This window comes from Polyodon spathula, chromosome 4, assembly GCF_017654505.1.
Source record: "Polyodon spathula isolate WHYD16114869_AA chromosome 4, ASM1765450v1, whole genome shotgun sequence".
NCBI lineage: Eukaryota > Metazoa > Chordata > Actinopteri > Acipenseriformes > Polyodontidae > Polyodon > Polyodon spathula.
The window spans coordinates 82898463-82925747 of record NC_054537.1 but is presented as its reverse complement, the minus strand read 5'-3'; the positions used below and the strand labels follow the sequence as shown (position 1 = coordinate 82925747).

Genomic DNA, 27285 nt, shown 5'->3' with positions numbered 1-27285 from the left:
TTGATTATAGACCACAGGATCAAACAAGACCTGCTTTACCTGTAGCACTCAATAAATACCCACAGTCTTTTCATTTAAAAGAGATGAGACTGTTGCTAGTTATTTACAATGAGCAATGCTCCAGTTGGAGTCTAGTTCCCATTTATGGTATGTTCATAGTTAAATGTTAATTGCATAGAAGGAAACCAAAAACATATGGACTGAAAATATATATTACATTTACAGGAAACTACAGAAAAATATGCAGCTGAAATAAATGCTGTTCTCTAAAATTACAATTGTGGCTCGTTCAGAACCCACAGAGGGTAAAAGCAGGTTTGCATTACAAAGCAGCAGCACACTGAAAATTACTATTTGAGCAAATGATTTTTTTGTTTTTGTTTTACTAGTATTGGAAGAGGAATTGCATTTTCTTAATAAGGGTCTCTTCTCACAAGGCATCCCGACAATTAGGCTGAAAATACCTAGAAATGGAATTTGATTGTGGTGGTCCTGCAAACAGAATAAGGGAAAACACATTTCCTTGACAAATAGAGAACGTATTTGTTGCAAGAAGCTTTCACATTTATAATAAAAAATATGTGTTACTTTTGTTGGAACACAATGTATAATATGTTTTTTTGTTATAATGTAGGCACAAAAAATGCATTAACAATAAATGTACTTTGTGTGAGTATTTTATAGACTGAGAAATGCAAATGTAATATAAGGAGAAGGCATTTTCTTTGTAATGGGGGGGGGGGGGGGGGGGCATCCCACTCCATGTTGAATGAGGGTCATTCAATTATAAAAGTGCTTTATGTCCTGGCCAGATGTTTACTTGGTTCCATTCACCTGGAAGAAGGACCAAAGCACCCGTGATACACCTTTAATTCTGACTATATATATTAGCAATATTGCATTGTTATATGCAAGGTTATAAGGAGAGCAGTACTTATATTCGATTTCCATAATCAAATCACCTTTAATGATGTCATACTGACAAATATCTTTTTAATACCCTGTCCTAAAATCTGATAGTGTTCTAGCTACCATATCATTACATTTTTATTCTGGTTGTTATTATGGCATTTTGTCTTTAGTAATTGTTTTATTTATTTATTTATTTTTAAAAGTTAAATAGAACCTGAAAAGCATGTGTAGATAAGGACTAATCCTATCTGGACCTGATCAGTTATTTTCCTAGTACTGAACTCCATCGAGGTTTATTCAAAGGGTTTGTGTATTACTCACTCAACATTTACCTACTATATTCAGTAACAGTACAATATGACTGGTCTACAAAAAGGAACATTTTCCAATGCCAAACTTAATTTGAGGTGGGTAAAACATATTTTTTTCTTAGATAGTAATATAGTGAAATGTTTTTAAAAGCAGTTCTTTTTAGGGTCCTCATTCCAAAAATGTGAACCCTGTTGCGCTGATCCCATCTGTCAGTCACACTACAACGGCTGCTAGATCTTGACTCATTTATTATACACTTGCACCATTGGATTGCATTACTTACACATATTTTTAACCATTAGGTCTACATCTACAATTTCATGTTGTTACCTGTACAAATCCACAACAATTAAAAAACACTGAGGTCAAAGCAACTTATTTTGTACACATACCCATATAGATCATGGGTGTTGCCTGAAAATTGCCTTTCACACTAAAAAGTCTTTGCTGACCCGTTTCATTGTGCTGTGGTCTCTGAGATGAGATAGATTTAACTATTTTTTTTTTGTCTCTCACACTGTAGATGATAACATTCCAGCAACTGTTTGGTGCCAGAACCCAAAAGTCAAAGAATGAAAAATTACACCACTCATTCCTGATGACATTACCCACTTCGAACACCGCGACTGAAGTGAAAGAAGCAGCAAAGGCAAGAGTTAACGTCCTTATAGTCTTAGCAGCTTTGATATTAAAAAAATGGGTCTTGTGATACTGCACTCGTTCTTCGTTTCTGCCTAAAATGTCGTATTTTTTGTATGGTGTAATATAGTGGTTAATGACAATATATGCCAACAGTGCCGCCGAGAAGAGTAAAATCAAAAGCCGGGATAAGCAACATAAGGTACCAGATACTGGTAGTGGCAGGAGACCTCGTATTCCAAAACAATATTATTGCTCAAAATCATGGGAGAGACAGCTAGAAAGAAACCCGCCAGCCAAGATATGACTAGAAGAATCATTGTCCATTTTCTTGTGATGCACGCCTCTTTGTGTAGGGGTTTCAGAATGGCAATGGTCTGTTCAATAGTGAGCAGAAATATAGTTTTAATTGAGACCAGTAGGCAGCCAGTAGAAACTGGACTGATTAAATTGCAGGGGTGGAATGCGCTACCAAACCAACTGTTATGAGTCCAGTCTTCTACCATGAATGAATGATATTTGTGCATTATCAGAAAAGGGCACCAGAAATATCCCCACTGCTAAGTCAGCCACAGCTAGGGATGCTTTCAGTTGTTCTTATGGGGTGCAGAAGTGATTGGTCCCCAGGAAAACAGCCAGAATCACAGAGTTTCCGTAAGTTTCAATGTCAAGGCTATTATTGTGTGTATAATGAATGTCTATATAGAGATCAAATGTGTATTTTATTTGAACTTTTAATGTAATTCAGGTTTTGTATTCTGTTGCTGTGAGAAAAAGAAGTCTTAAAAATAACTTTTTTTGAAATGTGCTCTCCTTATGGTAGTTAGGGGTATTACTCAGGGGTGCAGTGCTGCGGGTTTGGCAGGGAGCACCGACCCCTCACTTTTTGAGCAGGGAGAGCACCACTTCCGTACTTCATGAGTACAGTATTTAACCTTTTTGCTCCTATTGATATATGGAGATATAACAGAATGAAATTTAACTTGAGACAAACTAAAACTGTTAGAATGTTCAATTAAAGACAACCAAAATCCACTTGACATCCCAATCACCCTTCAAGAGCTAACAGAGAAGCTCTAGGGACTCAAACCCAGGAAAGCCTGTGGCCCTGACAGCATCAGTGCTGAAATTCTAAAACACAGCAGAGCTGAGCTGCAAGAGGCCCTGCTGAATTTATTCAACCTGGTACTACAGGTAGGCTGCTTCCCTGACATCTGGAACCAAGGGTTTATATCTCCAATCTACAAAAGACAAATTCAACCCCAATAACTACCGAGGCATTTGTGTGAGCAGTAATCTGGGGGTACAACAAAATAAAAAGGAAAAATGTTCTCTTGTTTTATATACTTTAAAAAAGTGTTTGATTCCATTTGGCATGAATGTTTAAATTATAAAATTCTACAAAGTGGTGTAGGGGGCAAAGTTTACAACATAATAAAGACAATGTACTCAGAAAACAAGTGCAGAATAAAAACTGTCAACAAAAGAACAGAATTCTTCAGACAGGGTCGTGGAGTGAGACAGGGCTGCAGTTTGAGCCCAACATTATTTACTTTAATGAATTAGCAATGGTGTTGGAGCAGTCTGCAGCCCCTGGATTCACTTTACATGACAAATAAATGAAATTCCTGCTCTACGCAGATGACCTGGTCCTGCTGTCTACCCACAGAGCAGGGGTTACAGCAGAGCCTGGCACTGCTAGAGCAGTATTGTCAGACCTGGGCTGTGACAATAAACATGAAAAAGAGCAAAATTATGAAAAAGGCCAGATCTCAAAGAAGCAGGTACCACTTCACTTTACACAACACCACCCTAGAACACACCACACATTATAATTACTTACATACTTATTTAGTAATCTTGGCAAATCTACTAGAAAACTTTTCTAAGAAACTTTTATGAACTATGTTTTTAAAAAGAGTACCAGTAAAAATATGAATCTATTCTGTTACTTTGTGGTTTTGACTTTGTACTCTTGAAAGCTGTATTTGCTGTAAATGAATACTTTATATGATGAGACAATAAAAATCAGTGTTTTACATAACTGGATTACAACCTTGTCAACAATAAAAACTAATGAAAGTGCCGATAGCCATTAATGGAAGGATTTACAGGGTAGTTCAGACTTTCCAGGCTGAACTTAATACATTACCATTGCAAAGCACTTGGTTTACAAATTGTAACTTGAAATTGCAATCATTAAATGCAGGAATTGCAAACAAAGATGTTTAGCTCTAATTGGCTTTATGTTTAGTCAGTCAAGGCTATTTAACTTTCCAGCAGTGACAGTCACAATGCAATAAACCAGGGGTTTGTTTCTGATTAGTGTTAACTATTAAATGTGGTTTAATGCTTGAATAAACTGTGCATTCAATAGTGAGCTGTTACACTGGTCATTCACTGAGGTCATCATGCAGGACAGTGGATGACTGTGACAAGTGGCAGGTGATGGGTAAACAGCTGGTGAAATGCTTCTTTTGTAAAAATGGGTAAGACAGTTCAGCAGTAGTCACAGGGAGAAAGCAGCTTTTTGTGGGGCTAAGCCTGATATCACCCTGTCAAAGAGCAATTGGTGACATCGTGGAGCAGGTGAAGAGCTTCACACTTGTTGGCATCAATAAACATTAAAATATAACTGTATAGCCACAAAAGCATTATACAGTGACTGCAATGGAGATGAGTTTAGGTAAATGGTCTTAAATGAAAAATAAAAATCTACTAAACCTGCAAGATGAAAGAAAATGTTTGAATGACGCAAATTAAGGTGCAGAGCTACTATATTTCAGAGTGATGACAAAAGAGACAGGCAAGTCCCGTCATTGCTTCGTAAATTACATAGATGTTAATTTGCATTATAAATGGTTGAATAAATTGCATAATTCTTTTTCATTTTAATATTAAAACTGTAATGTCCAAGAATTTGGAGAAAAGCTAGATTGTAAACACAATATGCTACACGGTTTTGTAATATAAAATGTTGATATGTGTCTGTCTATTTTACTTAAGATGGTGTCAGGACCTTCCACAAGACAACGGCCAGACTTTGAAAAGCTATGGAGAAGGAGCTAGAGCAGGGTTTCCCATTCCTGGTCCTGGTGGACCTCAGTGTCTGCTGGTTTTCACTTCAACCAAGTTAACAATGACTTAATTTAACCCTTAATTGAACTATTCATTAGCTTAATTATACCTTTTTAATTCTTTTCCGCATTTAACAGTTGAAGATTTCAAGTTAACTATACAATTTTATAATATATATAAAATAAAAAGAGTGACATTCCACCTATTCCTTTAATATATTTGGGGATTAAACTCCAGACAACACCAACTTTCTGAGTGAAGACGACAAAAAAATACAAATAAAATAAGTCGACCAGCAAGAGTAGACACATAACAGTAGATGAGGAACAGCTAAATGAAACAGAAGAAAACAAAGATTGAAAAAAAACACAGCATGTTAATGTATTGAAAGACTGGTTTAAAGAAAAAAATACGGACATTCATTTTAAGAAAATTCGTACAAAAAAAAAATCTCAAACAACATTAAGGGAATTTTATGCCAGTGCAACTGGGTATTCAGTCTCCCGTTTTATAATGCTGAGCTGGACTAAATAGATATTTTATTTAACTTTACAAAACTACTTGCAAAAAACGATGTTAATGCAGCAGTTAGGGTTGAACTCATTGTCACAAAAGCAAGGAGATGTGGCATTAGGGTTTTTAACCCAAGCTCACCATTCCCACCCCCACACAAGCAGCTAAAAAGGAAACAGACAACACAAGCAACTGCCATCATCAGGTAAGACATAGAACATGCAACTCTTTCCAGGTGACAAGAGACATTCAACACCATGGTCCACTGGTGCTTTAGCAATAGATATACATGTACATTCAACACATACGCACCCACTTCAGTCTGCAGAACCGTATAAACTTTACAAAAATAGAACTATATTTGCATGCACTTTTGATCTCAATGCAAGTACAAACATAATTGCCATGTCTCAATGCACTATTACCGTTTCCTAGTATTTCAAAACATTCAAATAACCATATAGGTTGGCTGGTAGGGAGCCTGTTACAAGGCTTAAAGCTCATTCCACCAGATATACTGTTGCCTCAATGGATACTTCCAGGGACCAATCCCATCCAGAAATCTGCAGGGCTGTTACCTGGAAGTCAGCACACACCTGTACATCCCATTACCATATTGACCTTGAGTTACGCTGGGTTGCTTGTCTTGCAGCCTTGGTTCTGCAGTAGGGGGGTGTGTGTTTTTACAGCTCCTCCCAGTGAACTGCTAGGAGTCTGCCATAATTGTGGATAGTGTACCTTAACCACGTCCCTAGAAATGAGGGTTACTCGCATGTAACCGTAGTTCTAGGAGTGGTATATGATGCACATCAAATAACCCACCAACCTCACCTGGCATATGGCACACACCAATTATTGCTTCCAGTGTATAAGATCTGGCATCACAGGCCTGTGCCAAGGAGGACACCGCACGGGTGGGTAGGAGGAGAAAGCTTAAAGACCTTCCGGCCAGAATTAAAGGGAAAAAAGAATATATCTGCATGTCGTTCAGGCTTCTCCGAAGCAGTCGACCCACCAGTGCTATGCCTTCAAATTGAAGAGATTTTCCATTTGGTGTCAGGGCATGGAGCTGATCCCCCTGTGAATCAACTGCGTGAGCATCCCACTTCTGTTACTATGTGTAACCCCTATCATTTTGTTATTGTGCTGAACTTTATTTTTTGTTCTTGGGTAAACAGTGTAGCCATCTGAACCATAGATAGGGACCAGAACAGTTATGTTTAGTTAGAGCCCTGACAAGAGCTAGGTGTCATTTTACTACGTTTTAGTTTTAACCTTCATTGTATACCCTGTGCGTGTTAAAGAAATACACATACATTACAGTGTTTAACTATGAACCCAAGTCTTCAACCTAGTTATTCACACTGCAGCACAAGACATAATGTTGATTTCACAAGGTCTCAGAATGCCTCATATGTTTGCCCATAAAACCTCTTTAATTATCTAACTCCCACTGTACTGCACCATCCATCAAATATACATTAACACAGCTCTTTCACACACTGTACATCTTGCAGTCTCGATAAACAAGCCACGGATACTTCCTCTCTCATTCAAAATTATAAGAACATTTTTTTTTTTTTGCGTTTTTGTGCATTACTACTGCTTGCAACTGCTTCGGTCACTGTAGTACAGTCAGAAGTAAATGGCTGAGATTCAGATGAACAGTCTTCTTCATGATAATCCCCTGAAGATGCTGACTGCTTAGTAAAAAAACTAATTTGACAACTGACTTGCTGTCAGTGTACACTCTCCACTAGGTATTAATTTTGTGCTTAAAAAATCTGTAAGGGCATCCCTGTTACACTAGTGCAGAAAATAACAAAGGCACAACATTAAATTAGACGACTGCAAAAATGAAATGTGAGTTAAAAGTAGGATTGGCTAGGAACAATTCACTTAATTTGTCAGCTCTGTTTGAAATAAAATTAAAAGGGACCAGAATTAGGCTCAGGCAAGATATGAAGGTAACAGCAAAGATTGTTTTGCAATGAACAGCTTTTTCTGAGTTTAATCATGATAACAGAATCAGCTACATTTGTCACCTGATTAAACATAAAACCCCAAAACTTCAAGCCCTACTTGTGTGTGTGTGTGTGTGTGTGTGTGTGTGTGTGTGTGTGTGTGTGTGTTTGTTCGCATTTACTTTTTCCAAAATACTTAGCAATATGGACCTCTGTTAATATGGGGCATGACACATTATTTTAAAATAAAATACAGTGCATGGTGGGATAGTATTGTATTAATTTCCAATATTCATTGCACTGCTAAGAACTGTAACCAAACAATTCTAATAGCATTAATGTGTGTTCGCATTATGCCCGACTAAACATGAATTGTAAACTTGGTTGCTTTTCTGGAAGGAAAATCTGCCCCTAACCAAAACGTCATCAGCCATCGAGCACACAGAGACGAGACCTCTGGCCAAATTTATCTTTCACCTGGGCCCTGAGTCCCCTCCACAGTCATCAGGCCCTGAGTGCCCTTCACAGTTCATAAATCATCTCCAACTGCAATCGCTATCATCATTATTCATTCACTGCCATTCATTCATAGCGGATTCTCCATGCTGAAATGGTACTTCAGTGTGGACGCTAAATTTTTAGCTGGATTAATTAAAACGTTTTTGAGTATGATTCTCGAGCTCGGTTATGTAGTGTGGACAGGGCCTAAAAGTAAATATCCTTAATATTGCTGGGAAAGGCAAATATGAAGCTTATTGCTGCTACTTACAGGGCTGGAGTGTACCATAATCAGTGCTGTTATATTGCTGAACATTTTTTTTTTAACAACAAGTATTTTACGGTCATTGCTATAGTGTAATAGATTACCATGACTATGCACGTCTGCGTCCTTTTCCATTCTGCGTGTCTAGTGAAAGGAAGACAAAATATGTTTCCATCCAATGGATTTATTTTGTGTCTATGTGGCAATGTTGTCCCGCCCGTGTGAATTTCAATGTTGTGTGTTACGTGCAGTGTGTTAATGTTGGTGTATAGTCATTGATACACGGGACGTAATATGGGGTATGCGCACAAGTGTTTAAAATGTATATCTGTATTTAGGCATGAGGATTGCACAGCACTTCACGTACTGGTAAAATGTAATAATATGCGAGCACTGGGAATTGCACTTTATTAATTCAACTGCAGTTGTACCGAGACTCCAATTGAATGATTGATTAGCAATCGAGTCTCGGTACAGCTGCATAAAAGCAGCATGTTTACACTAAATCGGGGTTGTGTTCGGTGAGTGGAGAACGGGTGTGGAGAGGAAAATGTAAAAAAAGTCACGTAAATAATTGATTTCAGCTCACCAGATGAGCTTCCCTGAGACGGTTTCTGACAGTTTGTGCAGAAATTCTTCAGTTTTGCAAACCCACAGTTTCATCAACTGTCTGAGTGGCTGGTCTCAGACAATCCCGCAGGTGAAGAAGCCGGATGTGGAGGTCTTGGGCTGGCGTGGTTACACATGGTCTGCGGCTTGTAGGCTTATGGTAGAGAAATAAACATTCAATTCTCTGGCAACAGCTCTGGTGGACATTCCTGCAGTCAGCATGCCAATTGTACGCTCCCTAAAAACTTGAGACATCTGTGACATTGTGTTGTGTGACCAAACTGCACATTTTAGAGTGGCCTTTTATTCTGCCCAGCGCAAGGTGCACCTATCTAATGATCATGCTGTTTAATCAGCTTCTTGATATGCCACACCTGTCATCCACCTGATTATCACGTTACATTTATATTTTTGTTCAGTGTATACTATAGGGGTGGGAACTGAATAAAATGTTAATCAGAGAATGTACTGAGTTTTAGAGAGTCCAGGCACCTGCAAGGCCACAATGTCTAATGCTGGTGTGAAGCACAATTGTTTTGCTAGTAGAAGTGATAAAGATTTGAAGCAAACGGAATGATGTAACCAGAATAATGAGGATTGCTGGGTGAAACAAAGAAGCGGTTATGAAAGATGTAAACAGAGCTCTTTGTTGGAGCAGGAAGAAGTAGTAAAGGCTGCATATAAATATGACTTTATTCTGTGTTTTGTAAGTTTATTACACTTAAATTATGTTGCATTTGAGCAAATACTTTGTGTCAATCCACAAAATAACATTCCTTTAGGTGAGGCGTTTAACAGGATGGCAAAGTATTACATTAATATACAATCTAGTCAATTATAATGCAATTAGTAGTATTATATTGTGAGAATGCAGGTTAGTTCATAACATGTTCTACAATGGTGAAGTTTAACAGCTACAGCTATGAGAGAGAGAGAAGGAAAGATGCTAAACTTGAAAGCAAGCTTGCACCCAAGTGTCAGATATTTGGGAATAAGCATCATGCCTACTGGAATTTCCTTCACAATGTTTTGGCCTAGTATCTAAGCTGGTATGCTGGGATTGCTGACTGATAGTGACAGTGAGGAATTTATCTATTACTTAGTCTCCTATTTCTAGACCCTAAGCTTGTGCTTGGCTGCAGTGCGTCCAGATTAGCAGAGCTAGTCTCATCTTCTTTAGAATACCGCTATTTATGTAAAACATTAACAATTGGAGGATTCGGATTACTCCATTAAGATTTACAACAACTGCTTAATGCCACAGGAAAAGGTCTTTGGAATTCAATAACATTTCAAGGTTCATATAGTTTACTCCAGCTCTTTTTTAGCCATACATCCATGGGGCAAAGAAACTTGGCTTCCTCTTAATTCACCATATGCTCTCACACTATATTATAAAATCATAAGCACATTTACAAACATTCAGCCTGATTTTCAGAAGGGGCACATTTAGAGCAAAATAGAGGTTGCAATGCATTTTCACTGTGGCTTTTCTTTGCTCACTAATTACACTATGTAACACAATTTTTGTTCCTGGGTAGTAAGTGTTATTTCCTAATTGCTTATGCCTCAAAAGTATAGAACATGGCTATTATTTCCCACAAACTTTGCTTTTGTGACCAGGACAGTGATATTTCAAAATATCACTATTTCCAATGGGAAAACGGGCAAATGTGTGTCTTTTCATTCACATAAAGTCATCATATGAACATATAAATCCAAATTAACATGTATTTATACTAAAGTAATACAAAAATGACTACAAAAGATTTAGAAGTGAGTAGTTTTTCGAGATTTACGATTATACTGTATTTACAGTATAATCGTTAATCTCGAAAAACTACTCACTTCTAAATCTTTTGTAGTCATTTTGTTTTTATTGGTTTGTATATGTGTGATTTAAAGATGTGTTGGGTGTATTTGATTTGCTTATTTTACTATTATTATTTAGTATTTATTAAGAGTTTTTGCACAGTTGATTTGCTGCTAAGTGTTTTTAACTCTTCCATCATGTCTGCACAGTTATATGCTGTCGATGGTGGTAGCAGTAATTGTTTGTTATTGTGCATATTTATGATCAGAGTCTGTGTCCTCTTCAAATAAACCTGGAATTATTTTTAATTGTTGTAGTTTGTGTGGTCCTTCTGATTTGTATCCCAGTTCCACACCCTATAAAAGAATCTATTTAAGAGATGTGTTTTAACCTATTGTTTGTTTTAATTCTGAGGGTGAAATTCCCTCTGTGGCATAGTCAGGCTATACCGTTTTGTCCATTCTGTGGCGCTGGCCCCGCTCTGTCTTGGCAGGCAAGTGTTACAAAGCCATTTCTAAAAAAAAACCATGTAAAATCCTGCTTGGAATTTGCAAAAAGGCATGTGGGAGACTCTGAAAAGATGTGGCAAAAGATTCTGTGGTCCGATGAAACAAAAATTGAAATATTTGGTATAAATGCAAAGTGTTATGTCTGGCTCAAACCCAACACAGCACATCACCCAGGTAACACCATCCCTACTGTGAAGCGTGGTGGTGGCAGCATCATGCTATGGGGGTGCTTTTCATCGGCAGGGACTGGGAATCTTGTCAGGGTAGAAGGCATAATGGATGAAGATAAATACAGGCAAATCCTTGAAGAAAACCTGTTTCAGTCTGCAAAAGACCTAAGACTAGGACAGAGATTCACCTTTCAGCAGGACAATGATCCCAAGCACACAGCCAAAGCGATACTGGAGTGGCAAGACTTGAAGATTGCTGTCCACAAACAATCCCCATCCAACTTGACAGAGCTTGAACAATTTTGCCAAGAAGAATGGGTGAATATTGCACAATACAGATGTGCAAATCTGGTAGAGATTTACCCCAAAAGACTCACAGCTGTAATTGCTGCCAAAGGTGGTTCTACCAAGTATTGACCCGGGGGGGGGTGAATATCTATCTAACCAAGACATTAATTAATTTTTTTCATTAACTGTTGTTTTCATGATAAAAATTATCTTTCTATCCTTGTTATCCTTTTGATGGCCTTTTCACACTTGCGCACTGTCAGAGCCGGAACCACGAAACTCTGGCCTCACAAGATATCTGGTACTGGCTTGGTGCTGAGCAAGGCTGGGGGCGGGGTTAACTCGTACTATCCGAAATGATAAAGTCTACCAAAAGATTTTACAGGAATTGAGAAATATGGGACTAAACCACAGCGCAAAACAGTGTTGTGAAAAACTAAAAAGAAAAATTACAGGATTACAAAAAATTAATTTATAACAATAAAAGCAGGTCAGACTCCGAAAAGAAAGGCGCTATATAAAATAAAGATTGATTGATTGATAATGCTACAGCCTTCTTTTAGGACAGGTTTGAGTGCCAAGGATCTATATTTACATCAATAAATTATACAAGAACCACACATTGAAACAGTTCAGTGGTTCAGTTTGACAAGGGCTCCTTTGGGTTAATACATCCTTTGCTAGCATTAAAACCTTATTGTACATGCAGGAAAGGGTTTGTCCATTGCACTTCAAGTGAAGTTGAAACATGCATTATTTTGCAAATTATATTAGTCCACCAAAGGCAAGTGTGCAAACCTCTTAAACTAGGCATTTTGTCACATTCAATCTTTAAAAAGGTTGAAACTCAGAATACCTACATTGCTGTTAAACCAGGCAATATCTTTCGGAAGTGTATTTTTTTTAAAACAGGTAAGGCTGCATTTGTTATGCCTTTGCCAAATTCACAAGAGACCGACTAAATATTGCTCAGGTCTGGCTGACAGTGGCATTCACATCCTCCTGAATGAAAAATTTACATTTTTTTAACAATTGTGGCATAGGGTTTTGTAAATGTAAATGCAGCAGTCGAATTGATGCTCCCTGCTTACCACTTGTTTACCGTTTCCTTCATCGCGCACACATGCCTTATACTATATAGTCATGTAGGAATTGAGTAAATTTTATTTCTGCTAATCAATAATAACAGGGTATTTAGGGTAATGCTCTCATAGCAGTGTTTCAGTAGTAATCAAGTTGTTTTTTTGTTTTTTCATCAGGGATTGCTGTTTTGTGGAGTTGTGTAATATTAATGCAACAGAAAACCCTGGCTTAAGCAGAGATGTCTTAAGTGATCTAAAGTTTATGGGTTGTTATTATGCACTATACTACTCAATTAATTATAGTCGCGTGCTTCTCTGAAATAGGAGATAATACAATATAGATAAACTAAAAAAAAATATTCTCTTCATCTAAACTTAAATACTTGCCGTCCCGGTCTGTTTGAGATAATGCCTTTTCAAGACTTAATTCCTGTTGTTTACAACAGCAGGAGCCAGAGACGTGCAGAGTCCTCCCACTGTACGTGGATACGTCCCCCTCATCGTCGCTGGGAGCCATATTGTTATTGCTTGGAAAGTAGCGAGCGGCAGGAAAGAAGAGTGAACCAGCGGAGTGGAGGTAGTAGTCGCTAGCTACTTTTAGTTTGGAATAAAAGGAATATAAATTGATCTCCAAGTACCTGGCAGAAATTAAGAACTGGTAGGTCTTTTTTAAAAGTGTTTTTTATTTATTTATTTATTTTTTTACAACGTCGAGAAGCATTGAACTTTCTAGCAGCTTCTAAACTAAACCGAATGAGAGCGATGTGACTGACTCCCAGAGGGTTGTTCCGAAAAGAACAAGTTGGTTTTAGTTCTGTTATAAGTTTTTACTGACAACCACCCGGTCAAAAAAGCTGGGAAAACAGCAGTCGTACAATTGTTTGACAAATACCGTGTAATAATGCGGCACCAAATGTATATTTACAAGTAATGTTTCCATTGGGGGGGGGAGGAAAACAAAACAAAAAAACCCCGCTCTGGTAAGAAAGGGACATCCAGTCACACATACTATCATCTGCCAATAAATATCTCCACATATGTCTAAGTCAGTGTCATCCTTATTTTGTTCAGGATAAGAGAGGATGCATTAACTGAAACGTGATAAGCTGTTCTCTGATGAGGCTGATCGTGTGAGGTAGAACAGAAGTACAGTCGCTGTCATCATCAGTTTCACTCGCAGATTACAAAATACACGGTAGGATTGAGGGAAGTTTTTGACTGCTTGAGCAGCTGTACTTCTGAAAACCAAAAGAGAGTATATATATATATATATATTTACACACACACACACCACACACACACACACACACACTCAATTTTGGGTTATTTATTCTGCTCTGTAGTTAAAGCACAGTCATCTCTGCTTTGAAGTAATGAGTCTACGGTGGAAGTATTTGCTGATGCATGCAGAATGGGTGTGTACTTTTGAAATTTGGCTCTGATTGTGGAGTACGTGCTTCATACTGGTATATATATATATATATATATAATATATATATACTATATCTATATATATATATATATATAGAATATATGCGCCATTTGGTCTACACACATGCTTGTCTGAAACGTGCACTGAAGTTCGGAGTCACTTATCCACTGATGTCGTTGCTCCAGTTAAACATTTTTCTAAAATTAAAACCAACAACAACAGCAAAAAAAAGAAACTGCTTACGTTAAAGGGTGCATAGCCAGTTTGTTTAGGAAAATAGTGATGTAAATGCTTGGTCCAGTCTGAAGGATTCCGATTCATGTCATAATTTGTACGTCAGAACTTCGAATTTTAAACACAGGCCTGACTATTAAAAGTGAAGTATTTAGATTTAACAGAAAGACGGGTTGGGTGTTCACAGTCACAACAAGTTTAAACATGTGCAGTATGCTGAAAAGAAAGTTAATATACCGTAGTTTTAGAAACATCGAGAAATACCGCATGGCTTAAACAGAATGTTAACAATACATTTGTAAAAGAGTCACAAAAGCATTTACATATATTGGAGTAAATTTGCAAATTAAAACAAGCATAAGTGCAAGAATTCCTCGAGCTATGTTATGACAAAATTGGCTTTTGGGGGAACTTTGAATAGGTGTTTTTTCTGCAACTAGATCATGTGTTTTTTTTTTTTTAAACTGATATTCAATACCACAGCATAGATCGGTATTGCTATGTTACTTGTTTGACAGTGTGGGCAATAATCCTTACACTGGCAGTTCAGTAGAGAGGATATTTTGAAAATAGCTTTGAAACAGACGTAAATGTAAAAAGTTGTAACTACGTTATTTAAACAGTTTGAGCAACACGTGGGGACGGGTAACTGTGTGTGATGGTATCCGGTAATGTGTGTGAAAATGCAGCCACTTAGCGTTAGTTAATCTGTGGGTTATAATAGAAGTATGTCGCACAATTCCATGGATACAGTTACATTGACATTGACTGACAGTCATTGAGTGATTTTCAATTTTTTGCTTGGGAACCACTTTTCTAAACCATGGGTATTTGTTATGAGATTTTATTCTAAATGCTTTGTGTGCAGGTCATGGCGACATTTTCCTGGTACTGACAGTCCGTTTGGGAATTTACTCTGTTATAAACATAGCTTGCTAATTTTATTCATTTGCTTTAATATGTCTTCTACCTTCCTAATTATGGAAGCAGAATAATTTGGATCACATACTTTTAATGTGGCAAATAGATTTCCAATGGAGGAAGATTGTGAACCTGGAGCCAAAATGAATGTTTTAGCAGAATTACAGCATTAAACAGCTGGTTACAGGGGTGCAAGAAGAAATTGGCTTTATAAATAATTGGGACTGATTTTGGGGAAGATCTGCATGTTATATGGAAGATGGTCTGCACTTCAATGAACTAGCGGAAAGCAAGCTTGCAGCAAATATTGAAAACAATTTAGCCTGTACTTAAAACTAGAAATGGGGGAAGGGAGGATTTTAAAGGAATGTTTACCAAATATAATAGTGCTGGGAAAAATATCAGAATATTTTGAACAAATATTTTTTGACATGTATTCAGATACGAAACTCAGATGCTCGTATTTGCTAGAAATGACAAAAAAAAAAACCTTGCACTTATTTATCGCCTCCTGATAAGTTGTGAAAAGAACTGAAAAAGAGCTCCATGTGATATGTGAGATTAATATATAAAATAAAATACCGGATCAACACAGCAGCTCTTGGGCCTCTATTTAAAAGTTTTAGACAGCAGAAAGTAGACAGACCAGATTATGCGTCAGCACCCATTGTGATTTCTGTGGAAGGCCATCTTGGTCAAAAAGGTGTTATGCTGCTTTAGAGCGAGTCAGAATCTCATGGGACAGAAAAAAGGGAAGCACCTCATTCTGAAATGCCTCTCTTAAACAGTGGCCAACTTGCTGGAAATGTTGTATAGTGATTTTATATAGATTCACAGTTGACTCCAATTATTTGTATATTGGATAATTGCTTATTTGCATAGCATGCAGTTGGTCCCGTTGTTTAGTGCATCATTGTCTATGATTATATGATGTAGTTAAATGCATATCCTCTAAATGCATAATTTGCTTAATTGCATGAAGCTGTGCAGTCCCAAAGTCTGTTGTACATTGCATTTTAATTTGGATAATTGCATAATGCAAACAACGTTCAAGAGCTTAAAAAAAAATATATATATAGCAGTGACGTAGAGCACATAGCAATGACATGACAGTGGGAAAAGCAGGCAAGAAAGACACAGTAAATCTGTAACTCAAGCCTCAGCACACCAGGACCCTTCATGGAGGCAAATGGTTGTCAGTCTTGTGAGGTGTTTTTTTTTTTTTTTTTTTTTTTTTTTTACAGCTGTTTATCAGCAATCAGCTGAATACTGTTCATACTTCCATCAAATATGGTTTTGCTTTGTTGTAGTCACAAGATCTATAGTAAGGTACTGTATACACCTGTTTAACCTGTTTTATTATACTGTATTACAATAACTTAGTTTATGCAAGTTGCTAACATACTGTACATTATTTTACTTATCATAGCGCATGTTGCCGGAGAATAGTGTTTTTTGTATTAAATGCTTAACGTATTTCAAGTTAGTTTATTTTTCTGAACTTGTTCAGTATTGTGGGTTACTTGTAATAAAATTAAGTTATGAATACACGTATATATAGACCTTTGTCATTGTATCCCATTGTATTCCCTCCCTCCTGTTATGTGCACACTCCGGTGATGTGCATGACCTCACACTGGTCCTGAGCCCATGCAGTTATGTGGAGTCAACTGTATTATTTTTTGTTATGTGGAATGTAATAAATGAGAACCAAAAAAAGTTGAAAGTTAAATTTCACTTTTTGTTTGCTTGTTCAGCTATAACAAGACACAAGTAAACCTCATGTTATTACTTTATGAAAGCATACCTATGGCTACTGTTTACTGTGAGTAAACGCAAGGAATGAAAAAAGTACCAAAAATGTGTTGTCAGCTTTATGTGCTATTTATTTCAGGAATAAACTAAACAAAGTTTAACGTGAACTGCTATTTGGCATCCTTTGTTTTGTAGTTAATTCACTGTGGTAAAGTAAGGCCTACACAACGTATTATTTACTCCTGGGATATTTTTCTACTTTAACATGTTATATATTGTAACGTCTTGCTGTAAAATAAAGGCACACACACAGGGGCCATGCCCCCAGTCCCCTGCTGCTATGCTGTCTCTGCCTACGTTCAGAGCAATGTGGAGTACTGGTGCTGCAAGGTAAATGCTTATGCAGCACTGCTCTTTACAGAGTATCGCTTCAGCAATTCTTTTAAAAGCATTGCATACATGCACATATATGCTCCAGTTCAAAATCAGTAAACTCAGTAATTGACTTAATATTACAGAAATAAATCTATTTTTTCACAAAGGGTTGTTCATGTTTAAAAAAAACTGAACATCACACCATAAACCCCTTAACCATCTAATAAAAAGCACAAAAAGCAAAGCTTTTTCAGCCAAGCTAGCTCCAAAACATCTACCCAGCATGCAGATCCAAATTAAATACAAATGAACCCCCTTTATATTCTGAATCGTGATGCAAAGCAGGTCATGATATAAACCAGTGTGAGTGTGAGAAAAAAAGAAAGTAAGTTAACGGTGAATTAAAGAGCAGTGTTTTAATACTGTACATTTAGTCCTTATTTACATTTAAGCAAATGCATATACTTTACTACAGAATAAATATATTTTGAATCATTTGGAACAAAACAGTTTGTGTCAATATCTAAAAAAGGCATGAATTGTCGACTGATGAGAGCTGTCAATTAGATGTCAATTTTTTTGTGTGCATTTGTATAAGAGTATGTTAGAGAAGAAAAATGTGGCGACGTTGGTGTTTTGTAACTGAACTGTATCCCGTTAAGACTGCCCACGCAGCATTTGACAGGCTGGACAAAACGTGACAGTAAACAGGTTTGTGAGATGATATTGAGAGGTAATTTCTGAAAGAACCTATGGTGCATAGCGGTTTTTGAAAAATTCTGATCATAAATATATTAAGCGAGATGATATAAAGCAGGTTAATCTGTGTCGCATGTCTTGAGCTGATAAACTCAATTCAGGAATTCTGGAAAACAAAGATGACAGTGTAACACCTTCATCTGTGATCATCTGTACCGTGAGCTGCCAGTTGTTGTAAAAAATGTGGTTGTTGCCGCCCGGCTGAAAAACCCACTCCGCCCGTCTTGCCCATGCTACTGTGCCTTTAACAATAAGGACTGATTGAGCTTCTAGCAGAGGAGCTCAGTTGTGCATTGCTGGGTGAAAAAAACAAAATCTTGGAACCACATGACAGCTATGTTACGTCTTGACACAACATTTAACCAATCGGAGAGTTGAATGGGCAGGTTTTCTGTGTTAAGTACATCGAGAAGCTAAAACCTCAAATGACTGCTAAAAAAATAACCAATTATTTTCAAAGCAAAAATACTGATAATGAATGCAGGGGGTCAAAATAAGGCAGCGCAATCCACTGCCTAATATTATATTTACGCCGGCTACTTTATCAAATGTTAATACATTCTTAACTTCAGTGCACCGATAAATGCCCCTCTCTTTCAGTTAGTCACAGCCATTGCATGTTTCCATAGGATGTTGCCATTTTAGAATGACTGTGCCTCCACGCACAGTGATGCATATTGATCCTCAATACTCTTCACTCTCATTCTTACACAAGCTGTGCTGCTCCAAGATTTTTTTATTTTGTTTGTGTTTTTGGCAGCGCTTGTACATCATGCCACTTAATTCAGTGCTGTAAAAAAAGCCATTTCCATTTTCTTTCCCATATAACATCATACCCACTATAACGATGCTTCTGATTTATTTATTTATTTTGCACAGGCTTCCCGGCCTCCCCCTCCTGCCTTTCCTCTGATTTGTTTGTTTTCGCTTACTAAACGAGTTTCATAATTTGCTTTGTTTTTGGTTTGGTTATTTTTACACTTGCTTCCACTATTTAAAAAAATAAAATAAAAAATCGGTTATCTTCTAAGCAGTTATTTTGACTTCCATGAGCTGCAGTGTCTAAAACAATACCCCACCCACACCATCCAATGCGATTGGAGTGGGTAGACTCGTCCAATACGTTTCAGTGCTATAAAAAAAAAAGAAACCCTGAGTGCGAAAGACTGAGGCAAGTTAAGTAATGAAAGCACTTCAATCTGTAGCGGTGGCATACCAAATTTAAGGGGGGCTACACCCCACTTTGTGTGGGCATGCATAAATCCATTCAGATAATTTTCAGTGTCTAGAAGTAGACAGGTTGAACAGCAAGCATTTAAACAAACCTTAATCCTTTGCGGTCCTATGTCGGACCAGGTCCGACATTACAATTTTCCCTTTCCAGTCCAATGTTAAACCCTGTCTGACATCATCAAAAAGCACAGGTCTCTAGACATTTTTTCTCCAGAAAAAGCAGAGAAAACCTGTCAGTGGCGGAGTGGGACCGATAGGAGCCAAATGTAGCCGTGCACAAAGAATATCGCGGACATTTGCAGAGCATTTTGAGATGTTGTGGTAATAAAATAATGACTTGAATCACATTATTGAGGAGTTTGGTGATAAAACGAGAGATCAGAAGGTTATTTATCAATGTGCACATCTGTAAAGAGGTATGTGGAAAATACAGCGAACAAGGGGTGGGGCTTGGGTGGAGATGTAGTACTGAGTGTATTTTTGCCACTCAGTGCCTCTTAAACCTGTTTTACTCTGGGGGGGGGAATTAAACGGCACATGTAAAATAAACCGCGCATGTGAAAATAATTTGAACCTGATGTGCCTGACAAGCGCTGAATAAATGGACTGCTAAGGGTTAATCATGGCAGCGATTTCATATATATATAAAAAAAAAAAAAAAAAAAAAAAACAGCATTTTGCTAAAACCGCTCACAAATAGACAACACGCTTGGCATAATTTTCTCCTGCAAAGCGAAATTAAAAACAGCCAAAAATCGCCCAGTTGGCAGCACTGCAGCTGACATTCAGCAGGCCAGACGGAAGGTTCTCGCGGGCAGGATTTGGCCCGCGGGCTGCCAATTGAACACTGCCCAACAGCCATAATGGCTATATTCCCTAAATAACTAATGTAGATTTGAATATCAATAATTACATTTAATATATGAATTAAGAAACTTTATTGCCAAGGGTAGCTCAAAAATGACATCTGAAAATCCCACATAGTTAGTGATAATAAAATTATTAAACCTAGAGGGCTGTTTGTGTGTTCATTTCTTGTGTAGTGTGTTATTATGTTAATATTTGTGTGTAAAACAAAGTTTTATTTAAGTACTCATAATCGTGACTATGCTTTAGACCTAGTCATCACTCTTGGCTTAGCTGTTCACAACCTCTCAGTGTTACATCTAACCATCTCTGGTCATCTTGTTATCCTTTTTGAGACCAATCTACCTATGACATGACATAATATGACATCAGGAGACATCAGCAAAGTACAGAGACTGCGCTCATCGCCGTGGTGAATGATCTGTGAATTGCAGACTCTAGTTGTGTATCTATTCTTGTTCTCTTAGATTTAAGTGCTGCATTTGATACAGTGGACCTTTGCTTACAGTGGTATTATGTAGCATTATTTTTAGCCAGTGGAACGTTGATGTAAAGTTTAATTGTTTAGTAAATTACATGTATTAGATTATGTGAAAATGCCCATCCCTATTACTGTACATGTCTCCCTCACAGAAGACTGTAAACTGAGTGAATTCGGTATTGCTTTTGCAAATTGTTTTGGAGCATGTTTGTTTTTGTCTGCCTCGCCTCTTGAAATATGTAAGTGAACAAATAGTACATGCTAATTCATATGGAATGTAGGATTTCAGTGTGGGTTTATTTGTTTATTATTGCTTTACATTTTGTGGGGCTAAGGTACCAGAAAATGACAGATCTCTGTATTATTTCTAAAAATGGTTTATGAGGTTATAAACTAACATGCAGATATCGGACACTAAATGTGAGAACCAGAATGGAGGATGTAGGGCTACTGATTTTTCCATTCTGGGGAATAGCAAATTCTTTTTTTCAAGAAAGACCAGTTCCATTTTTTCAGTTTTTCCCCACATTGTATCTTGTATTGATATTTGAACATAAATATAATGTTGATAGTTAAAATAAGTAAATTAATATTGCTAATTCTGCATTCTTGTTATTTGCCAAGTTTAACAACTGGTGTGTTTCCAGACAACAAGTCTTTATGAAACAAACAGAGTGTAGTGTAATGACTACATCCTTTACACAGTAAAATGATCAATTTCCTTTAACCCTTTTAAGGTCAAGCAGTTGTCAGTGGGATGCTCCGTGAGGGCCAGGTGTTTTTTGGCTGTAGTTGACTCTTCCTATAAAAATTCATAAAAAATCATTTTTTTACAGTAGCATCTTGGAATTAGTGGTATAAAGTACTTCAGAAACCATATAAACTTTTTGCTTCCCCCACCCCCCAACACATTATTATTATTATTATTATTATTATTATTATTATTATTATTATTATTATTTATTTAAGTATTTTTGTGAAGTATTTTTTTATTATGTATTCTGCTTAGAGATACATGAAGTTTGGGCAAATTACAAGACATTGTTTCACCTGAGTGATTGCAATGACATAATACACGTTTATTCTCAGGGACTTTATAAGTAATAATGGACACTACTCTCGATTTTATTTTCTCAAAATAAATGTTTATAAATAAAGTAGTTATTTATTCTATCATCAGTAATAAGGAAATAAAAACATACCTGATGCATTTAGTTAATGAAATAGTATGCTTATATCTTGTTTCTTGATAAATGTTGTATATTAAAACATTTAAAAAAAAAAAAAAAAAAAAAAAAAAAAAAAAAAAGTGAGACAGAGACGTAAAAATCCATATTCTAAGTATAAAATGAGTGGGATGGAAATAGGGGACGAGGACTTTGAAAAGGATCTCGGGGGTTATAGTGAAACCATTAAAAGTACCTTGCCAATGTGGAATATAAGTCTAGAAATATGCTAAGGTTATAGAATGGCCTAGTTAAACCCCACCTAGAATACTGTGTGCAGTTTTGGTCATCTCACTACAAAAAGTACATCATCGAGTCTGATCCAGGGACTTCATGACAGGAGCTATGTATGAGGAAAGGTAAAAAGAATCTGTGCAGCCTAGGGAAAAAGAGGACTTGATTTGAAGTCTTTAAAATTATAAATGGTATAGATAGTTAACCCAAGGCACTACTTCAGATTTAGCAGAGAGGGCACAAGTGGAAGCTGAGTAAAAGTGTGTTTGTGTGTGTGTGAGAAAATACTTGCAGAAGTATTCACCCCCCCCTGCAAAGTTTTCACATTTTGTTGACACCTGATCATACTGCACGACGCTTTCAAATTAAACTTTATATGTAGAATCTACACAAACTACTCCACATTGATTTAAAGTTTTAAAAAAATGCATATAAAGTAAGATTTACAGAGAAAAACAGATTAATCTCAGTTGCATAAGTATTCAACCCCTTTACTAGTGCAACCCTAAATCAGCTCAGGTAAAAATGATTTGTTTGAAATCTATGTATTTATTCATTTATACACATGTAGACCATACAGTTTTACACCACTTTACAATTCTGTCATTGCATGTTACTGCCATGTTTATTTTATGCATTCTAGAGTTTAGTTTACTTGCTGTTTCGAAAGAGGATTTGATTTGAAAATGTTTAATAAAACCCCTCATAATACACATTGAGAATTAATTTAGATAATGTTCTGAGCAATTACAGCAGAGAATACTTCTAGTCAGTTATGACAACATGTTGCACAAGTACCTGTAGCCTGTTTTTATTTATTTATTTATTTATGTTTGTTTGTTTATGTATACAGGAAAGAAAAGATGGTGGATCGCCTGGCTAACAGCGAAGCAAATTCAAAACGAATAAATGTTGTGGAGGGGTGCTTTGGAGCAGCTGGTCAACCCCTGGCTATTCCTGGTAGAGTCCTCATCGGAGAAGGGGTGCTAACAAAACTCTGCAGAAAGAAACCGAAAGCCAGGCAGTTTTTCCTCTTCAATGACATCCTTGTATACGGTAACATTGTCATTCAGAAAAAGAAGTACAACAAACAGCACATAATTCCTCTGGAAAATGTCACAATTGATTCTATTGAGGATGAAGGGGACCTACGGAACGGATGGCTTATAAAAACTCCTACCAAATCCTTTGCTGTTTATGCAGCTACCGCCACAGAGAAGTCAGAGTGGATGAACCACATCAGCAAGTGTGTGTCCGACTTGCTTGAAAAAAGCGGAAAAGCACCAAACAGTGAACATGCTGCAGTGTGGGTACCTGATTCAGAGGCCACCGTGTGTATGCGTTGTCAGAAAATCAAGTTTACACCGGTTAGCCGCAGGCATCACTGTCGCAAGTGTGGGTTTGTGGTGTGTGGGCCCTGCTCAGAGAAAAAGTTTCTGCTTCCCAGTCAGTCCTCCAAGCCAGTGAGGGTCTGTGAGTTTTGCTACGATCAGCTCTCCAGTGGGCAGCTGAGTGCAAGCTTGCCCCCCAGATCAGACTCTTACAAATTTCCCATGAATAATGTATCGGATGACGACGATGATGATGACAGCAGTGACTGAATACAGCAAGCTTATTCTAATATTTAGAATATTTAACAGAATATTTAGCTGGGCTTGAAATTAGCAAACTTTTTTTTTTTTTTTTTTTTTTACAATGCACCATTAAAAAAAAAAAAAAAAAAAAAAATCTGAAGTCCTTACCCTTTTTAATGATGGTTTATTAAATTTATGAAAATTTCAAACGTTTCCAAAACATGTTCATAGTTAAATTCCTGAGATTCACAGATCTCTGTGTTTGGGTGATTTTATAAAACCTATGTCTATTAACCCTTTTAATGCTAAATATTTGGACACACAATAAATATATTTTTCATGAAAATGTTTTCTCAGAATTCCACAGTTTACCTTGTTTCTGGGTAACGGTTATTTTTTGCTGCTTTATCTCTAAATCTCGTTAAGGGTGTCACTACAGGAGTGGAATATACAACAGTCTCTGGCTTGCCCAAATAATCCAAAGTGCTAATTTTAAGTTTTGGTCTGTAATCGGCTGTTTCTTGGGAATACCAGGACTCTTCTAGCTATTCATTTCCAATCATGAACCTTAAAGAAAGGATGTGCCTCAGTGCTGACAGCTCTTAACCTTTTTGCAGGGATATGAACTCTAGCAAGTTTTTGTGTTTTAAATCTCACTGATAAATTTGGTAGTTTTGTGTTATTTGCAATTTGTATATTAAAAAGGTGTGCAGTATTTAATAAAAAGAACATAAAAAAATAAAACCCCAGATAAAACATTAAACATTTTTAAGATGAATATGCAAAATATGCAAAAAAGACGATTGATCAGGATTGTTTGAACACACCAGTCATACCTTTTTCTATTATTGCTTACGACAAATCAAATGGGGGTTCAATTACTTGACAAATACGTGTTCTTTCAGAGCTAAAGCTATATTTATCATATACAGATTCTAATTTTAAACTGTTAAATTGGGAGTACTAGTTTTACACAAGGCCTTATTTGCCGCACAGTGCCTTTATGAAATCACTCATAGCTTTCATACTAGTTTGTGTTTTTCACACAAACAGTACTCCTAATTGCTGTTGCTTGTGGGTGAGAAATGATAGTGTGATATCACTGTGTAATAAAATTTTTTTATTTTTTTTGTTCCTGGGTAGTAAGTGTTATTTCCTAATTGCTTATGCCTCAAAAGTATAGAACATGGCTATTATTCCCCACAAACTTTGCTTTTGTAACCAGGACAGTGATATTTCAAAATATCACTATTTCCAATGGGAAAATGGGCAAATGTGTGTCTTTTCGTTCACATAAAGTCAGAAAAAAACAACATATGAATCCAACATGTATTTATACTAAAGTAATAACAAAAATGACTACAAAAGATTTAAAAGTGACTACAAAAGATTTAGAAGTATTTACAGTATAATCGTAAATCTCGAAAAACTACTCACTTCTAAATCTTTTGTAGTGATCTTTGTATTACTTTAGTATAAATACATGTTAATTTGGATGCATATGTTGTATTTACAGTATAATCGTAAATCTCGAAAAACTACTCACTTCTAAATCTTTTGTAGTCATCTTTGTATTACTTTAGTATAAATACATGTTAATTTGGATTCACATGTTGTTTTTTTCTGACTTTATGTGAACGAAAAGACACACATTTGCCCGTTTTCCCACTGGAAATAGTGATATTTTGAAATATCACTGTCCTGGTCACAAAAGCAAAGTTTGTGGGGAATAATAGCCATTTTCTATACTTTTGAGGCATAAGCAATTAGGAAATAACACTTACTACCCAGGAACAAAAATTGTGTTACATAGTATATTCACAGGATCCATACACAATGGTGTCCAATTATACATTACATTATTAGTTTATAACATTTATGAGAACTGACTGGAATATGCAGATCACCGATATTTAAAGGAAATATTAACAACAAAGCTGAAGCAAGCATATTTTGAAAAAAAATAGTAAAATAATAATTTAAAGAGTAAGTAGCGGGGTTCTGAAAAATATAGTGTTACACCTCCCCACATGTTGCTACAACTGTTTAAATGTATCTGTAATTTTTCTTTTCATTAACATCCTGACAACTTTTGTGCACTGGGGTTTGAGATCAGGGATGTGTCAAACAGGTAACGCAACAATAACGATCCATGATGTGGTATGGAACAGAAAAGCTAGAGTACTTATGTGTTGTTTTTTTTTTCTTTTAATAGCTCTTCCTGCAGTGATTTAGAGAATACATCTCTTCTTAAACCCCAGTGCACTAGAGCAGCCATTTTGAAAAGAGCTTTGAAATAGTGTAAAAGCTGTCAGGATGTTAACAATGAAAAGAAAAATAACAGGTACATTATTTAAACCAGTGTAGCAACAGGTGGGGATGTATAAAGCTATATTTTTCAAAACCCTGCTACTTCCTTTTTAATGTATATGCCCCACCATGGGTACAATAAGGACATGAAACAATACTGTAGTTGGCCAGAGAATAACATTTGGGAGCAGATGAAACTGCATGTCCATCAACCAAAACGGTTGCTATAGTACTATTTAGCAACCGTGCTCCTCCCCGCCCCCCTATTTTCTCATTAACGGTGATACTGTAGATGTTAATTTCTGGATTTGCCAGATTTTCAATTTCTCCACCATAGAAATAAAATGCTAAGAAACTAGTTTCTGTAAAGTGAAAGACTCAAGCTATGTATTATTCCCTGTAAGGCTACAGGATGTCAGAATTGCAGTAACCTTTAAAACTGTGGGCACAATGATAAAACTAGGTGGTGTGTGTGTGTGTCTATGTCTATATATATATATATATATATATATATATATATATATATATATATATATATATATATATAGGGTGTATGGTAATTTTATTTGTAAAATATTTTCTTTTCTGCTGGCAAAGGGTTTAAAATGTTGTTATAATTTAGGAAATATATATACAGTTGGTCCCTTTTAAGTTTTGATTTTGTTTTTTGTACTAATCCTGAGAACACTGCATATTCTTTTTTCTTTGTTGATCAAGTCAAGGGTGTATCTCTTGGTTACCTTTCTGGGATATTTATTAGTTGACCTATTTGGCATGCTTGCAAGCATGGCTTGAGTCCAGAACCACTTCTTTGAACAGTGGTTTTGTGCACCTGTTGTACAGGATTTGTTTTCTCTTATTTTGAGCATTGCACAATCTAGTCAGTGTGCTTCTTTTTTGTTTGTTATTTCATACACACGTTAAGGAAGACAAATTACTTGGTCAGACTTGAGTTGTTTTCATAATATAGAATTTTTGTTTATAGAACCCTGCTCCTTATTAGTTTAAGTGTATAATATAAATCCTTAAAAAGTAAAAGATCAGTATAAATTAAATCAGAATCTGTATTTTGTATATTTTTATAAATTAGTAGATTAACAGTATCTGATCCTGATGTCAGTCGACCATTGTTTGCGAGATACAATTGTGTTTTTGTCATTTCTGAACCTACCGTATAACCCATTTAATGTTCTGTGAGTACAAAGGGTTTGCTTTCTGTTTGTAAATTTGTG

At 36.5% G+C, this 27285-nt stretch overlaps 1 protein-coding gene and 1 pseudogene across 2 annotated transcripts; one reads left to right on the top strand and one right to left on the bottom strand.

Moving 5' to 3' along the window:
- Positions 1 to 430: 430 nt before the first annotated feature.
- LOC121313987 lies at positions 431 to 13169 on the bottom strand (annotated as a pseudogene).
- Positions 13164 to 24089, top strand: LOC121314964 (pleckstrin homology domain-containing family F member 2). Of its 2 annotated transcripts, XM_041248768.1 has the most exons (3): positions 13164 to 13310; positions 13724 to 13847; positions 23023 to 24089. In XM_041248768.1, exon 3 carries the CDS (start codon positions 23033 to 23035, stop codon positions 23768 to 23770), a length of 738 nt encoding a protein of 245 aa, XP_041104702.1. In that variant the 5' UTR covers positions 13164 to 13310; positions 13724 to 13847; positions 23023 to 23032; the 3' UTR covers positions 23771 to 24089. The 2 variants fall into 2 exon arrangements, with proteins under 2 accessions (XP_041104702.1, XP_041104701.1); XM_041248767.1 differs by lacking the exon at positions 13724 to 13847 and having other exon boundaries at positions 13165 to 13310.
- The last annotated feature ends 3196 nt before the right edge of the window (positions 24090 to 27285 follow it).